Here is a 19,031-nt window from a genome sequence, read left to right on the forward strand (position 1 = left end):
GCCCTTGTAGGCAGACGAGCATACGGCCCACCTGATGGTGAGTGTTTACTGTCGCCCATGGACTTCAGCAATGCCGGGGGCAGAGCCAAGTCACTACCTACCGATATATACATCGTTTTTAACGTTCATATTTACATAAGTATTAAGCCAAGAATCGTTTCTGATTCACGTACAAAGATCGTAAAACAAAAATATTTGTCGGTGTTACTGGCGTAAATTAAGCGAGAGAAAATGAGGAGCTAGATATGTTTTTATTTATGCTACATTTAATCATAAACTAAAGTCTCTCTCTCTCTCTCTCTTCGATCGGTTCCTCACTGCTGAGGATCGTGACTCCGTCCGATTTCGTCAACCAACTGTCTCCATCGATCCCGCCCTGCAGCCCGGTGGAGTGCTTCGCTGATAGGTATCCCCAGTTCCTCCGCTATTTGGTCCGACCATCGTTTGGGACCTCTACCCCTAGGCCTTTTTCCCTCTATTTTACCGGTCACCACAAGGCATTCCAAATTGCTGGTATCCCTACGTGCAACATGACCAAAATACCGCAATATTCTTTGTAGGCAGATTGTGGATAGACGTTGAATCTAAACTAAAGTCTAAGTCTAAATAAACTAAAGCTAATAATAAAATAAAGTCGCAAAAGACACCTATTACTGATGCTAGGACGGAGGACCTCTTGTGAGTGCGCACGGGTAGGTACCACCACCCCGCCTATTTCTGCCGTGAACCAGTAATGCCTTTCGGTTTTAAGGGTGGGGCAGCCGTTGTCACTATACTTGAGACCTTAGAACTTATACCTCAAGATGAGTGGCGCATTTACGTTGTAGATGTCTATGGGCTTCAGTAACCACTTAAGACCAGGTGGGCTGTGAGCTTGTCCACTCATCTAAGCAATAAAAAAAAACACCGATATGAGTCTAGCTAAAGTCCAGCTGATATACAACATATCAAATGTATCGTCCTGGTGTATCTGGATCGAGAGATTCGTTGATGCCGGCTCAAATGTCATAGGCAATACCAATTTTGTATTTCTTTTAAAATATTCCTTAAGGAATTATTTCGAAATTTTATTTTAATTACGCGGCTTGTGATAAAAATCAAACCCGAAATGTGTTGACATTTGTGTGCTACCGTTACTGATGATCCTATATTGTGAATCCACGTGAGAAGCTTTAAAGACAAGGCAAGGAAAAATGTGATGCAGTAGGCTTAAGAGGCAGATAAGGTATGTTTGCATTTAACTGACTAGAACCCCGACTAGAGAGTCGTTCCACAAGTTAGAGCTCAATAACATCGCGAGTAAACCCCAGAACGCAGCTGTAACCCTCGGACAGTGGTACCGGAAATATGACATTGATATTAACAACGTCCTACACGACGATCTGGATCTTGAATCGATCAGGAAACACCTGAAGTCAGCGTCGGAACGGTAGGTCGATAAGGATGTGCGTCTGATAATCTCCTCATCGTTGCCGCCGCTGACTACTCCCCGTATCCTGATCATGCAAGAGTCAGTCACCGTCAACACCCTAGACATGTCCCGATGGAGCCTTCCGATCCACTAACACTACTATTAGCCTCCTGTAGCTCTAGCACTAGGAGTACCTTAGGGACCTTGCTAACCGTACTCTTCAAACTCGGCAAAGAGTTCGACGTGCTATTCTAAATATCGGCAGCTGAGTTTCTCGCCGGATCTTCTCAGCGGGTTGCGATTCCGATCCGGTAGTAGATTCATTCGCAAAACAGCTGCCCTTGAAGCTTTAGGAGGCTTCGAAGGTGCTCGGGCAGCTGTTAGCAAATCCCACCCGTCCTAGTTGAGCCCGTACTAGCCCATCAGTAATCATTTCTTCGTATTAAAAAAAAAGGTCAATGACGCAAAGACAGGACTCTACCCAAGGGCAAGCGAGGGACTTTCGATCACCCCCACCTGTACAACTTATATACACATAGCTCAAAACCTATTAGAAAACACTTGTTATTTGATTTGAAAATCTCGATGACGTGGAATGTTGAGCTACCGGCTCCTGGTCTTATAGTTGGCTCGGCATCCGCGGCCCGTCTTCCTGTTTCCAAACACTGTCGCTCTAACTGAATTTTATCTGAAATCGCGAGTCTTATTCAAGAAATAATCTGTTTTAATCTTGGTTCAGCCGCCGAATACTAAAGTGGATCATGCATTACTCACCAAAACAGTTATTATCGTCATAATAATACTAGAGGGAATCAAAAAGTAGTGAGAATGAGATAGAATATAATAATGACTATTGACTTAACTTTTTTAAACAGAGGTATTTAATAACGGCTCGCACTTCGTTTTTCCCCATTTTCGAGAACACGTTCCGACACGAGCAAACAAATGACTACATTTCAGAAAAAAACAAAAGAGAATCGAAGATTTTTTTTTCTTTATTAATATTACAAACTAGCTGACCCAGCAGACTTCGTAGTGCCTCAATCGATAAATAAAAGACCTAAACTTTTGTATAAAATAAACTTAAAAAAAACAAAAGAAATCCGTCCGACGGGGGACACATCAAAGGAAAAACAAAATTGTTATTTTTATTTAATTCCGCGCATTTTCATATTTACCTTATACCTTTTAAACGTTCTCTGGATTTCCACAAATAATTCAAGACCAAAATTAGGCAAATCGGTCCAGCCGTTCTCGAGTTTTAGCGAGGCTAACAAATAGCAATTCATTTTTATATATATATAGATAGATATGTATCTGAGCTATGCCTGCCAGTATTTTTTTTTCTTACCAAGGAGTAATGTCGTTCTCACTAATTTTTGATCTCTACTCGAATACAGGGGTCTACGTGTCAAAGTATTTTCAGTTTGAATAGTAAAAAGAACGGCTATCCGCCAATGTGGATCAGCTGTCAATTATTCGCAAAACATGTTGGTTTCCTTAACGTAGTCCGTAAATGATCTTTCTTCTTTTAGCTACCCTAAAAGAGGTAGCTTACAGCCCATCGACATGCACTGCGAATAATGCACCTGATTTTACCGCGGCTAATAAAATTCATCTTTAACTCAAACCTTGATAAGAAAAGAGGAGGCTTGAGTTGGAGTTCAACCTTTTTACCGTAAAACATTCAATTCCGAATGTCTGGCGGCGGTTAATTAGCCGGTCTCAAATAAGGCTTCAGCGGCTTCGAAGAAGTAAATCTCTTCCAAAAGCACTGCCGTGGAACGACGCGGGACACCACCATGTGTATTTTTCCAAGAAAGCCTCATGAGGCTACCACCCTCAGCATTGAGGATTATCGACGCAAGGAGGAATTCATCTTTACCACCTAGAAGCATTGGACTCACCACTCAGTGGATCATTTTTGACGGATACAATACGGTTCGAAGTTAACTTCCCCAAGATGTTTCTAGAACGCTACGACATATTCCAAACTACTTTCGAAGACTACGCAACGGCAGGTAGCTACTTGACTGCGTCCCTGGCATTGCCAATATGTGATCAGGGGACACTCGTATTCCTTTATAGACCAATAAAAGATCAATTCCAAATCAGATCTGAATGTCTATACTAACCTTCAAATCGAAATTTGGTAGCACCACGTCAGCTATGGAAAGAACGGCTCATATTACTCAAAGATTGTACTAAACATTCTGCGTGATTTTCAGCTCACATAACCACCAACAAGTTCTGATACAGTTTAATTGATTTTTGGGATCTTTTGATCCTACATGGATTTTTTTATCCTTTCTTCACCAACGACAAGAACTGTTCAACTCAACAAGATTAACAACTAATCTGTGCCTTTTAAAATTCGTTTACTATCTTCTGTCTACGTGAAGCTTTTATCTTGATACAGTGACATACGACGCGATGAGCTACAGCGATGCTATAAAGGAATTCTGGCTAATCGCGATTTAATCTCCCGCCGCACGTTTGGAATCTCGATGCGATTAATATTTTAAAGCTGATACTTATAAAGAGCGCTGAGAGATGCATTAGCGGAGCTGTCACAGATATAGCGACGACGATCGACGGGCGAAACGTGTGACTAATGTCCGGGCCACTGTAATAACGCACGAGCGCAGCTATACACATTGAAAACGCCCAGTATTTCGAAGTCGGTTAAGAGAAATCGGACTTTTCATGAGAAACCTCTTACACAAATACACACGCGAGCGCGCACACATACGCATAGTGACCTACTTAAATAAGAACACTTAATAAACTCTCGACATCTGTGTACACGACCCGGTCTGTATGGCTGTTTCCGAGTCGTGTGATAATATTTTCTGCTGTCTGTTTGTGCGCTGGTAGAAGACGGCTGTTTCTTTCGATGGGTTTCGGCTTCTGTAGCGAGGTTTCACAGGTAACTGTCTGGTTCACTGGTAGCTGATTCACTGGTGGTTTTCTGATAACTGTACTATTGGAGAACTGCTGGTAACTGTTTCTGTCTTGCTGATGTTTCTTTGTCGGAGAGCTTCTGAGAACTGTTTCTGTCTTGATGATCTGCTGAGAACTGTTTCTATCTTGCTGATGGTTCTTTGTCGAAGATTCACTGGGAACTGTTTCTGTCTTGATGATCTGCTGAGAACTGTTTCTATCTTGCTGATGGTTCTTTGTCGAAGATTCACTGGGAACTGTTTCTGTCTTGATGATCTGCTGAGAACTGTTTCTATCTTGCTGATGGTTCTTTGTCGAAGATTCACTGGGAACTGTTTCTGCCTATAAATGGCCATCCTTTTATATTTATTTCAGTACCCCATCTCGCGACGCGCTATCGACGCGCCACTTTCGGGGGTCCCTTGATCTGTATGTTACCGTAGTGAAAGCGCTCCACAAATCGTTCCTATTGGTCTATTTACATTCTCTGATCTGATACACTAACATATTATTGACTATAAAATAACTTAAGATTATACATTTATTACGTAATCACTTATTAACGGTTAAATTAAATCTATTTGTTTCTTAAACTATAAAAAACCCTATTTCGTCCTGCACAATCTGCTCACAACATAACCTAACTAAATTTAGGAAGGAGGGACTCTATAGATCAGTAATACAGGTCTTTGAACCTAATACAGACCTCGACTCTTTGCTGAATAAATTTTACTAGATGATGACCGAGCTTTGCTCGGTTTTTTTTTTGATAACGCCATCTTGTTGTGTCTTTAAAACGGTTAGTTGCCCTCAATTAAGAAAAATAGTATTATTATTCGCCAATAGATGTCGGGAAGAGTTGATTATTGAAAACACGAATAAAACAACATTTTCTGAAAATAAATCGTAGCTAGATTGATTTATCGCCCCCGAAATCCCCTGTATACTAAATTTTATGAAAATCTACAACACTATCCCATAAGCACCTGAACTAAGCCGCGGGTAACGGCTAGTTGTTGTCGAAATTTTACCGTCCGCTCTTCCAACGTATCCACAACCTAAGCGTCTATGCGTCACAAAAGCTATGCGACATCTCGACAACTGCCAACTGAACGCAATCGTGAAACCAGCAACAAGGTTGTAGTCGCAACATTACATAGCATGATTTATTAGGGCCACCGCAAATAGTTAAAGCTTTTTTACTGGTGGTAGGACCTCTTGTGAGTCCGCACGGGTAGGTACCACCGCCCCGCCTATTTCTGCCGTGAAGCAGTAATGCGTTTCGGTTTGAAGGGTGGGGCAGCCGTTGTGACTATACTGAGACCTTAGAACTATATCTCAAGGTGTGTGGCGCATTTACGTTGTAGATGTCTATGGGCTCCAGTAACCACTTAACACCAGGTGGGCTGTGAGCTCGTCCACACATCTCAGCAATAAAAAAAAAATCGTTTTTCACGTAGTTTTTTTTATTGCTTACATGGTTGAATGTTGAAGGTTGGATACTGGAGCCCATAGACATCTACAACGTAAATGCGCCACCCCCCACCTTGAGATATAAGTTCTAAGGTCTCAGTATAATCATAACGTCTGCCCCGCCGTTCAAACCGAAACGCATTACTGCTTCACGGCAGAATTAGGCAGGGCGGTGGTACCTACCCGTGCGGACTCACAAGAGGTCCTACCACCAGTAATTACGCAAATTATAATTTTGCGGGTTTGATTTTTATTGCACGATGTTATTTATTCCTTCACCGTGGAAGTCAATCGTGAACATTTGTTGAGTACGTATTTCATTAGAAAAATTGGTACCCGCCAGCGAGATTCGAACACCAGTGCATCGCTCGATACGAATGCACCTAACGTCTTATCCTTTAGGCCACGACGACTTAAATTCTTCTTCATTTCTTTCCTATTACCCTCTGCTAGAGTGTAGGGCTCGAATCAAATTCTTCCATTTGTCTTGGGCAGTCTGTTCTAGCTTCTCCCAGGTCATGCCCAAGACGCCCTGTTTCTGCTCTACTGAGCGGCGCCAAGTTTTTCTGGGAAGACACTCTTTTCTCTTTTCCTTTTATAGTTAGTTGAGAAAAATCTTTTCACGTGCTATTGGTGTTCAGTTCACTGTATCATAACTGAATAAATCATGAGGTAACTGCCACCATGCCCCTCGAGGCTCGTAGAAGGCTCAATTGTAGAACTTAAAATTTCACGGCTGAAATAAATAGGCCGGTAGTATTTATCCGCGTGTGCTGACAGTACTATCAGCACTTACATAACTTATGGGTTTCATTTTTCTTACACGGCATTATTCCTTCGTCGTGGAGGTCGTTCGTGAATATTTTAAGTACGTATTGAATTTAAAAAAATGTTTTAGTAGTTATTAGTACACGGAGCGGTTTTAGAAATGCTCGTGTGCACGAGCGATGGAGGATGAGGCTGATGAGGAGTAACTCAGCGGTAGGCAGCGGCTTACTATTTACATATGAATACTATTTACATATTTAACAAATTCAGAGATTACGCAGATAGCATCAACAATATAATATTAACCAATGATCCTCACACTAGGCATAGCCTGTATCGTGAGGATCAAAATGCGATGTACTATGTATATAATCGACCTCAAAACGACATCACTATTATCAATAATTATTACGCTCAAAAACATGCGTTAAAATATTTTACATATAATATAATAAAACTTTTGAGTAATAAAAATAACACATCAAATAATTACACATGTGTAGAGCGTGCGTAGATATAAACAAATATAAAATAAATTAAAAAAATAAAATAAACAAAATTGGCCCTATCTTTGGCATTGCTGACGCCCATGAGTGACGGAAATGACACGCCTTCAGATGGGCCGTATGATCGTCAGCCTATAACGGCCATTAGGACAACAACCTTTTCGCTGGTAACCATTCCAGCTACGCGCGGTCGACTAGGTCACGGACTCATCATCATCATCATCATCATTTCAGCCTATCGCCGTCCACTGCTGAACATAGGCCTCTCCAATAGATTTCCAGTGCGACCGGTCCATTGCCACCTGCATCCAACGAGACCCAGCGCTTTTTACTAGGTCGTCGGTCCATCTAGTAGGTGGTCGTCCCACACTGCGCTTGCCAGTACGTGGTCGCCACTCCACGGACTCAACCTGAGAGAATTCGTTAACACTAGCCCTAACAAGAGCCGTGCTTCGCAGCATCTACGACCGGATCGGAATTGCGACCCACTGAGAAGATCCGGTGAGAAACTCAGTGGGCTGTGCCTATAATCTCGTAATTAAAAGCCAACATGACGATTCCTTTCAGTGAAATTTCGAAGCGATAAAGTTTTCTCTGGTTGTCGAAATAGTCTTTATTCGTGGACGCTTGCGTGACTGCAGCTGAACACAAATAAGACAAAATTTACCCTAAAAATGCACGCTTGTTTAAATATGTATATCAAGAGAAAAATAACACATGTGACATAGAGCAGCAGAAAATAGCAACCAAAGCTTTATTTACAAGTTATTTAGAGAAGACAAAGAGTATTTAAGCGAAAAATATTTGTTTAAATCAGCCTGAATCATTCGCCGGTCTTCCCGTTCCAGTTGTTTGGCGTGGGGCACTGCGCATGCCTTCCAGAATCTTCCGCGACCGTAGGAACGTTGCTGGCTTGCGACTTGGACTTCTTAAAGCAAGGCTTGATGAAGAGGCACCAGCCTTTGCCGAGAACGTCCATAATGCCAATCACGGAAAGGCCGAGAAGAAAACCCTGGGACCAAACGATTTCAGCCTTACTTTATAGAACTATTAATGTGACCAGCTTTAATTGTTTTTTTTTATTGCTTAGGTTTGTAGACGAGCTCACGGTCCACCTAATGTGAAGTGGTTACTGGAGCCCATAGACATTTACAACATAAATGCCGCCACCCACCTTGACACATGAGTTGTAAGGTCTCACTTTTAACAGTACAACGGTTGCCCCGCCCTTTAAACCGAAACGCATTACTGCTTCACGGCAGTAATAGGCAAGGTGGTGGTACCTACCCGTGCGGACTCGCAAGTCGTCCTACCACAAGTAGTTACGTAAATTATAATTTTGCTGGTTTCATTTCTATTACACGATGTTATACCTTCACCGTGGATGTCAATCGTCAACATTTGTTAAGTACGTATTTCATTAGAAAAATTGGTGCCTGCGGGATTCGAACACCGGTGCATCGCTATATACGAATACACCAGACGTCTTATCTTTTAGGCCACGACGACTCTGACCTATCAATGTGAAACTTTTTTCCGCAGTACCTACCCTCACATCACCGAATTATTTTGACCTCTCAATACTTGCGCTGCTAAAAGCCCGACCATTATTTACATGTCATAATTACTTTCAACTTAATATTTGTAACCTAAAATAGACATTGGGTGTCGTAAATGAAAACTCTTCTTGGGATTTAACGGAAAACAGGACCTCTTGTGAATCCGCACCGGTAGGTACCACACCCCGCCTATTTCTGCCGTGAAGCAGTAATGCGTTTCGGTTTGAAGGGTGGGGCAGTCATTGTAACTATACTGATACCTTAGAACTTATATCTCAAGATGGGTGGCGCATTTACGTTGTAGATGTCTATGGGCTTCAGTAACCACTTAACACCAGGTGGGCTGTGAGCTCGTCCACACATCTAAAGCAATAAAAAAATAAAAAAACAACTTTTCTGAGTACCATCATAATACGATCACCATCTCTCATTTATTGGTGAGTAGCCATGTAAAAGCCATACTGTAGGCCCAGTTGGAGAGTTCCACTTTTCCGGTCATTGTACAATAATACAAACTAAGACAACAACTAGACTTCATTGGCGGATCGACTAAACACGCAATGTATTCCAAATTGAGGCCTCAAATAACTGACGTGCTGTTTACGTTGTATGAGTTACGCAGGAGTTATCTATACAAATCTATACTTCTATACTAATATTATAAAGAGGAAAGATTTGTTTGTTTGTTTGTATTGAATAGGCTTCGAAACTACTGAACCGATTTGAAAAATTATTTCACTGTTTGGAAGCTACACTATTCTCGACATAGGGTTTAATCTTTTTTGAAAAAAATTAGGGATCCTTACTAAAACTCCAATAATGTAACCAAAGGTGTAAAAAAATTACCTAAAATATTCTTTAAATCGCGTGCCCTGCGAAAACTGTTGATGATAGAATAAAATAATGTACTACGACTTTGTAGAACACATTATTATTTACAAAAAGTGTCGCGACAGCGGACATGTGTAACTACTATAGTTATGCCGTAATAAGTGTTCGTTTATTTAAAAAAATATTAATAATATTCTTTTATTTAAAACTAGCGACCCACCCTCGCTTCGCTTCGGAAACATTAAAACACACATGAAACCAAAAAAAAATAAAAAAAATAAAATAAAAAAAAGTAGCCTATGTTCATCAGGGACAATGTCGGCTTCTAATGGAAAAAGAATTTTTCAAATCAGTCCAGTAGTTTCGGAGCCTATTCGAAACAAACAAACAAACAAATCTTTCCTCTTTATAATATTAGTATAGAAGTATAGATATAGAAGTATAGACAACGTCAAATATCGTTGAAATTTTTGTTAAAGACCCGAGCGGAGCCGGAGCAGGCCGCTTGTTCAGAAATACGCGGGCCACACAAATTGAATACGAACGCGAGCAAAAAGAAAACATCTTCATAGCATTCAACGTCAAGGAGCATAAACATGAGTTATATGTATAGTGACGACAGTTTGAAAGGAATTTTTTTAGCTTTATATTTTTTTATTGTCTTTGTTAGCAGATGTACGTATGGCCCAGATGTACGTATGGTCACTAATCACCATCGCTCACGGACGTCAGCAATGCCATCAGCAGAGCCAAGCCGCTGCCTACCGTTAAGTACTCTTCACAAGCCTCGTTGGAAGAAGGACATAGCACTTGAGAAATATGTTCTCTACTCGTACAGCTAATAGTTCGGGCGAACTGATAAGCAAATCTCCAAGTACATCTCCTCAGAGCTATCAAGCAAGTCTTTCCTGTCTAATACGAACGAGATTCCGAATTTCTTTAACAAAGATATCTAATAACATCAGTAACCGGTAACGAATCACATGCAGTCATGTGGCTGCAAACAAGAATTGTTATATAGAGCTGTTATATACAAACCGGAAACTTTACATATATGTACATAATTATATACTTTTAAATACAGGTCAAGTGAACGAGCTCACAGTCCATCTGGTTCTAAGTCCATGGACATCACAGCGTGATAGCACCTACCCTGAGATGTGAGGTTTAAGTCTCAATTTTTTCGATGAACTAATTTTCTAGTAAGTACAAAGTGATTATCCTAGTTTGCTCTTAGTTCTGCAGGTTTGATACAGAAAAAGACAGTATGTTTTAAAATTTCTGAGATCAGTTTTACTGACCGTAGGACGCCTAATTTATTTTACCAGCCCACCCACGTCAACTGCCCTTTCTTCATCTCCTCATTCTTGATTCGATTTCGCAGGGAAATTAGGAGCATAGCCTCTCCATTGATCTTTGAGTGATTTCAAACCTTATTCTTATCGACCACATGGTGAATGCCTTATAACCCCCCCCCAAATAGCTTCAAACACCCTGCACACTACTGCCTCTAAGCAAGCTTATATTCCAGTACAAATAATGGGTGTAAATATAATTCTTTTTTTTATTGCTTAAATTGGTGGACGAGCTCACAGCCCACCTGATGTTAAGTGGTTACTGGAGCCCATAGACATCTACAACATAAATGCACCACCCACCTTGAGATATAACTTCTAAGCTCTCAGTATAGTTCACGTTCACGATTGACTTCCACGGTGAAGGAATAACATCGTGTAATAAAAATCAAACCCGCAAAATTATAATTTGTGTAATTACTGGTGGTAGGACCTCTTGTAAGTTCGCACGGGTAGGTACCACCGCCCTGCCTATATCTGCCGTGAAGCAGTAACGCGTTTAGGTTTGAAGGGCGGGGCAGCCGTCGTAACTAGACTGAGACCTTAGGTAAGGTTTTTGTTACTGCTTCAGGTATAAAACAACTTACAATACTACCGCCAAGATCTGATAGGAAAAGGTTCCAGTCGTAATTGTATCGCTCCTCGTATACTGACACCATCATGCTGTTGAAATACAGGTACAGCTGGAAAACAAAAGAAAGAAGGAACAGAGTGATTAAAAACTTAATAAGTGGTATACGGAGAATCATAAAAGATGTCATTAAAAATTCAGAAATACCCGTTAAGGCAAAGAAGAAAATATTTAATACATGCATCCTTCCAAGTATGACCTATGGATGCCAAACATGGGTATTGACAAACAAGAACATAAAATCTTTAGAAATTTGTCAACACCGAATGGAAAGAAATATGTTAAACATGAAATTAAAAGATAAAATACGGTTAACAAAAATAAGAAAACAAACAAAGATCATAGATATAAAATACCGAATACAGCAACTGAAATGGAAATGGACTGGACATTTAATTCGAGATAAAACAGAAAAATGGGCCAAAGGAGTGACAGAATGGTGTCCAAGATATAAAAAGCGAAATAGAGGAAGACAGCAACGTAGATGGGAAGATGACATCAAAAAAGTGGCAGGAACTACTTGAATGAGAAAAACGCAGGATAGAATATTATGGAGAACCCTTGGGGAGGCCTATGCTGTAGGCAAGACGATCAAGAAACCGGTGTCGAATAATAAAACTAGGTAATAAGTGTATTAAAAATGTAACTTAAATTAGATTGTTAATAAAGGCTTATCTTATCTTATCTAATCTTATCTTATCTTATACGGGGAACCCTCATTGGAAAATACCATCATCTAACCCATTACTATAGTTCTGCTTCCCGATTTAAAGTCTATATTTCACTGTTTGAAATAAAATGTAAAATGTAATGAATGTAATAAATGTAAGCATGTCGAAAAATGCGATTAACCTGAGAATCGGCAGCAACGTTCTCTAACTATCATACTGTTACGACGGTAAGAGTAACGCCATCTATTGCCGAATAGTCGAACGAATATCGAAGGATCTAGAACGCTCGAGAAGTACAGCGCCATCTATTCTCAAATAGCGGAAACACAATACTCGATTTGTGTGAAATATTCTCGATAATTCTAGGGATGTGGTATCGGCTATAAAAGCGTTGCAGAGATGGCACGCAGGCAGTTAGTAATCGGAACTACTCGAAGCGAAACAGCGAATGGATCACCTGAAGCGAAGCGGAAGAAGTGAATTGAGAATCTTAAAGTGTTCATGAAGTGTTTTAAGTGTGTTCTAAGTGATAAATACAGTTTTAATTCGTACTTTGGTGGAACATTTTATTTATCTCGAACCCCAGCGTGTAACGATACCATCAAACAACAATCGTTCGTTACTTAATACCAATTGGAAAAATGAAAGGCTAATATCTGCATATTATTATTAAACAACTAGTGATCGCTCAATAATTAATTGAAATTATAAGTTTGAACATTATTATTGGTTCTATTGTCAATGGCTTTTATACTTCTATAATCGCAGATTTCGCCAAGGCTATATACTACTAGCAGACCGGGCCCCACGTTGCTGTGGCTAAGGTTTTTGTTTTTAAGGTAAGGTAAGGTAAGGTAAGGTAAGGTTTGTGTTGTTCTCAATTAGACCACAGACTTTATCAATAAACAAATGAGTATATAGGTATGCTTGTGTGTCTCAAATACATGGTAGTGTGTGTAATGTTTTTATTTCTTGATTTAATGTTTTTTTTATCGATAATTTTTAAAAATATTACCAATCTGCACTCCTTCTCTACATAAACTATAAGCATGGGAAATTTAATTCTCCTCCGTCCGCGCAATTTTCAAAAAAAGGTATACAATTTTTTTGCTTCAGGTATTAATAATTTAGAGATTATTGATTGGAATTAGCGGTAGGCAGCGGCTTGGCTCTGCCCCTGGCATTGTTGAAATCCATGGGCGACGGTAACCACTCACCATCAGGTGGGCCGTATGGTCGACTGCCTACAAGGGCAATAAAAAAAATCTATATGCAAAGGAATTTAATGTAAAAAAAAAAGTAATGTAAACTGATGAAATTTCTACATTCTCTAAAATATATTATACCTGGATCTGGAGAGTTGCGTCTCCCGACTTGGCTTTCCACTGGTTTCCCGTCGAGTCCCAGGAGTAGAAGCTCTGACGGGCAGTCACGTACGTGTTGTAGAGATATGAACGGCAAAACCGGGGACAGACCACGCAGTTGTGACCATTGTACGACCTGGATCAAGCAGATAGCTGACAGGCTACTTTTTTTTTATTGTTTAGATGGGTGGACGAACTCACAGCCCACCTGGTGTTAAGTGGTTACTGGAGCCCATAGACATCTACAACGTAAATGCGCCACCAACCTCAAGTATGGTTACAAGTGCTACCCTACCCTTCAACCCAAAACACATTACTGCTTCACGGCAGAAATACGCAGGGCGGTGGTACCTACCCGTGCGGATTCACAAGAGGTCCTACCACCAGTAATTACGCAAATTATAATTTTGCGGGTTTGATTTTTATTACACGATGTTATTCCTTCACCGTTGAAGTCAATCGTGAACATTTGTTAAGTACATATTTCATTAGAAAAATTGGTACCCGCCTGGGATTCGAACACCGGTGCATCGGTACACACGAATGCACCGGACGCCTTATCCTTTGGGCCACGACGACTGTCCAATGTTTTAAAAACCTCTCAGCATACTTGATGTAGGCAGAGATGAGAGTCCTCATGGATGTAAAGTTATCACAGCGCGGCAGGTTGCTGTCCATCCAGGGTCCGGAGCAGCCAGCCTCAGCTCCGGTTTCGTCCCAGACGAATTGTGCGGTGCACTGTTCGAGAAATTGTAATTGATATACAAAACTGTTTGTTCTCTTGATGCTCTGGTGTGAGATGGATAGCCACAGTGCAGCCCCATTATACCTAATGCCAAAATCGCTAACGGCACAAACACTATCGCACGCATGGAACCGAAAAATAGGATTGTTTTTTTATATAAATAAGCAACAACTATGGGTTTTTTTATGAATGAGGGATTACTGGTGGCCCAGAGGCCTTTCCAGTTTCACCAGGACAGGGACAGTTAACAGCTGCCCGAGCGCCTCCGAAGGTGACCTAACAACTCAAGAGCAGCTGCTTCGCGAATGAATCTACTACCGAATCGGAATCGCGACCCGCTGAAAAGATCCGGCGAAAAACTCAGCGGGCTGATGCATGGGTTAGGTTGTACGTCGAACTCTTTGCCGAGTTCGATGAATACGGCTACCGGGGTCCAGCCTGCTTCTAGCGTTAGAGCTGAAGGCGTCTAATGCAAGGGTTATTGGATGTGATTAATCCATAAGGACGTGCAATTATGGTACTAACCAGTGCATATTCAACATCCCTGTAATCAAATAAATATATTACAAAATTCGCGGTCCTTGAAAGAAGAAAAATCAGAAATTCAACCATAAATTTTGTACAACAAAGTCATTTTTGCATTACTCACAACATTGGCACTGTAATGGTCGTCATAAGTACAAAGATCATCTTCGCGGCTGATCATGACGTATTCATCGACCTTCAACTTCACATCCATGGTCTCACCGACGTTCACGTAAAGATGGTCCACCAGACCTCCATTGTAAACTTCCACTTCTGTATTAATGAGCTATGTATTACAACCGAGGCAGGGAAGGTTTTCGGGTCACCTAAGCTTATGGTAAATACAATATGAGTGCCACTATCCACCCTCAAACATAAGATTAAAAATTTAAACGACTGTGCATCCGAAGAAGCAGAAATAATGGAACTGTGACATGCAACTTATGAGTGTAGTTTGGTTTAGTTTCTTTAGGCCACAAATAAATAGTTCTAATGGGGTCTTAGTTTACGTCCAAATCCAAGTGGTTTCGGCTGTGTGGTTTTAGCCTGGATTAGGTCTATCCTATCGCCTCTCGTCGTAGGCGACTAAGGTATGCGCCAGAGAATGAATAGTAGCGTTCTCTGAGTGTTATTACCCCAACGTCGAGCGATCGCTATTCGGCCTTAGGGGGTAGTAAAGGGCACTACTGCCGTCTGGTGGTAGGCCACTGGTGGTAGAACAAAATTATAATTTGCGTAATTACTGGTGGTAGGACCTCTTGTGAGTCCGCGCAGGTGGGTACCACTACCCTGGCTATTTCTGCCGTGAAGCAGTAATGCGTTTCGGTTTGAAGGGTAGGACAGCCGTTGTACTGTTAAAAGTAAGACCTTTAAAACTCATGTCTCAAGGTGGGTCGCGGCATTTACGTTATAGATGTCTATGGGCTCCGGTAACCACTTAATATCAGGAGGGCCGTGAGCTCATCTAACCATCTAAGCAATAAAATAAAAAAACTATCAGCCCGCCCGGGTACGCGGTATACAAACACGCTCTACTATCTGGAGTAGTTTTTGTGCACAATAAAGAATATAACGAAATGGCCCGCCCGCATTCGATTTCCACGTTTTTCTTTTAATCTACAAAATAAGATGCAAAGTGTCTCCATATAATATGGAAGTAAAAAACAATCTCTTTTTTTTTACCTACTATGCTGATAGCCTTGAAAGGTTATTTCAGCTTCGCCCTAGCATGTAGGTGAGCTCACGGGGCTCAAACCGAAGTATTGCTAACACTGGCCCTAGCAAGAGCAGTGCTTCGCAGAATCTACCACCGGATCGGAAACGCTACCCACTGAGAAGATCCGGCGAAAAACTCAGTGGGCTGTGTCTATGGGTTAAAACACAATCTCTGATCAACAATTGAAATGGAAATCGAATTATTCAGGAACAGAAAATTACCAGTATACGGTTCTCGTATGTAGTGGACGTGAACGTGGTATCCTGGGGGGTGGACGCTGGTGCTGGTGGCCACGTCTTCAGCGCTGTGCCTTAAGGTCACGGAGTACCCGGTAGTTTTGGTTGCTTGAGTGCTCAAGATCTTTGGGTTCATAGTATAACAGCGACCCATTGCGAAACCGAGCATTGGTTTTAACTCTACATCTGAAAATTAGAAGCTAAGTAGAGTGGGTAAGACTTTTATTAAACTATATTCACATAAATAAACAAATTCGTTAATAAATAAATAAATCCAATCCAAAAATAATTCCATCCGGCTTTGGAATGAACTCCCCTCCGCGGTGTTTTCCGAGCGCTATGACATGTCCTTCTTCAAACGAGGCTTGCGGAAAGTACTTTATGGTAGGTAGCAGCTTGGCTCTGCCCCTAGCATTGCTGACGACCATGAGCGACGGTGACCACTTGCCATCAGGAGTGCCGTATGCTCGTCTGCCTAAAAAAATATGTAAAATTATCTTGTTTTCGAAATGACCTGCCTCAAAGTGGTTGGCTTCATTCACGCTCCTATGTCTATGGGCCCGTCTAAACATCTATGATAGCAAATATAAAACACTTACTTTGTGGATCTCCATTTAGTCCGTACTGCACGAACATTTCGTCGTCTGTGTATGTGATCTCATCCCAGAGATCGTCCAGAGTAATACTAGAGAAATTGAAGGACACCCAGGTGGATGTGAAGCGCGGGTGAGCATGTAGACCGTGATCCTGGAAATGTCTATAACCTATTAAAGAGTATCTTCGCTGAGTGACCGATAACAAAAGATTTTAACATATGTATTCCTTTTAACCGACTTCAAAACGGAGGTTATCGATTCACTTTTATTATTTACTAGCGACCCGCCCTCGCTTCGCTTCGGAAACTGTAATTTATTATTAATTTCTCCACTATTTAATGGATGTTATTATACATATAAACCTTCCTCTTCAATCACTCTATCTATTAAAAAAAACCGCATCAAAATCCGTTGCGTAGTTTTAAAGATTTAATCATACATAGGACCAAAGAAAACGACTTTGTTTTATACTATGTAGTGATGTAGGTCTTTTTTGGAAGAACCGATTTTTGATGATTTATAAATTTGAAAGCTGGTGCTTTTCATATCAATAACTGGTTTTTGATTTATCCTTAATAATACATTTTTAGCATTAACTTCGAGTACATTGATGATATTTATATTTATTTTGGTCTAAGTATTGTAAATTCGAATCTATACTAGCGCCCCTCGAGTGGGAAGGATTGCTTAAAGTTCTATTTAAAGAACTATTATATATTTATTTATTTATAACTTTATATACTTGACAGTATAAGGGCGGGAACTTAATGCCATAGACATTCTCTGACAGTCTACCTTAGGGTAGTGCAGAGATGAACCTCGCTAGGTATAGTTTTATAGTGATAATTATTAGGTACTTAAACATATGTATATATAATATACATAATATTTATAGATCCAAATACTCGTACTTAAATAAATACATATACATGAATATATACATATCAATATATTAATAAATAAATATAAATTAGATGACTCTGCTAACTCTTTGAGAAACAATTCTCGAAATTTTTATTTATAACCCTATATTTTCATAGGATATTATTTTAACCAAACCGAACTGAAGCTTTCGCTCTGTAAAACTTCCTAGATACTAGTCTACGCGAAAGGCCGGGTCGGGAAGCCCCGCCACAACGTAAGCCACAATCCTCACCAATAGCTTCTGGAATTTATACGGTGGCTCCCGGCAGAACGTCAGGCTTGGGTACAATATTGTTTTGTTAAAATCGAAATGGGTGTACGTTGTTATCGGTATGTCCACGAACAACTTCTGTATGCAGGTCGATATCTAAAAATAACAATAAGATTTACAAATAGACAAGACTCTCTATTTTCTCAAAAAAGACGTACATAAACCGCTTGTGATATGTACGATATTGTGAGCTGCAGAATAATATGTTTCCTTCTTTACTGTGAATAATTCAAAAAGTAAAGTAAAATAAAAAAGAAATCTGCCGAAATTCTATAAATTCCACGAGAATTATGTGCAGGAAACTTTTATGAAATAGGTATTATTAAAATTTAACTACTTTACCTGTTGCAAAACAACTCCCAAGCAAACAACAATGACCAGGGTCTTCAACAAATTGTAGCCTTGAACGCATTCCCGACATTTCTGTTTCAACGAAGACTCCGGCATTGCAATCTATACACGAGACGCGAAATGAATAAAATACATGAAATTAATAAAAATAAAGGCTTAGAGGATATCCTCCTATCCATATGGATAAAGAAGTTGTTGTGGCCTAAATAAAAGTCGTCCGATGCATACTGAAGTCGTCGTGGCCTAAGAGATAAAACGTCTGGTGCATTCGTGTTGAGCGATGCACCGGTGTTCGAATCCCGCAGGCGGGTACCAATTTTTCTAATGAAATATGTACTTAACAAATGTTCACGATTGACTTCCACGGTGAAGGAATAACATCGTGTAATAAAAATCAAACCTGCAAAATTATAATTTGCGTAATTACAAGTGGTGGGACCGCTTGTGAGTCCGCGCGGGTAGATACCACCACCCTGCCTATTTCTGCCGTGAAGCAGTAATGCGTTTCGGTTTGAAGGGTGGGGCAGCTGTTATTATACTATACTTGAGACCTTGAGACCTTAGAACTTATAGGTGGGTGGCGCAATTACGTCGTAGATGTCTATGGGCTCTTAACACCAGGTGGGCTGTGAGGTCGCCCAACCATTTAAGCAAT

At 40.5% G+C, this 19,031-nt stretch overlaps 1 protein-coding gene across 1 annotated transcript; it reads right to left on the reverse strand.

Moving 5' to 3' along the window:
* Positions 1-7,839: 7,839 nt before the first annotated feature.
* On the reverse strand, positions 7,840-18,472 carry ppk17 (amiloride-sensitive sodium channel pickpocket 17). Its single transcript, XM_028176932.2, has 9 exons — positions 18,368-18,472; positions 17,987-18,121; positions 16,834-16,981; positions 16,220-16,420; positions 14,907-15,055; positions 14,123-14,250; positions 13,495-13,648; positions 11,434-11,529; positions 7,840-8,113 (listed from the first exon to the last, which is right to left on the reverse strand). The coding sequence occupies exons 1-9, from the start codon at positions 18,470-18,472 to the stop codon at positions 7,925-7,927; spliced, it is 1,305 nt and encodes a 434-aa protein (XP_028032733.2). The 3' UTR covers positions 7,840-7,924.
* Positions 18,473-19,031: the final 559 nt, after the last annotated feature.

This window comes from Bombyx mandarina, chromosome 08 (assembly GCF_030267445.1).
Source record: "Bombyx mandarina strain Sakado chromosome 08, ASM3026744v2".
Lineage (NCBI taxonomy): Eukaryota > Metazoa > Arthropoda > Insecta > Lepidoptera > Bombycidae > Bombyx > Bombyx mandarina.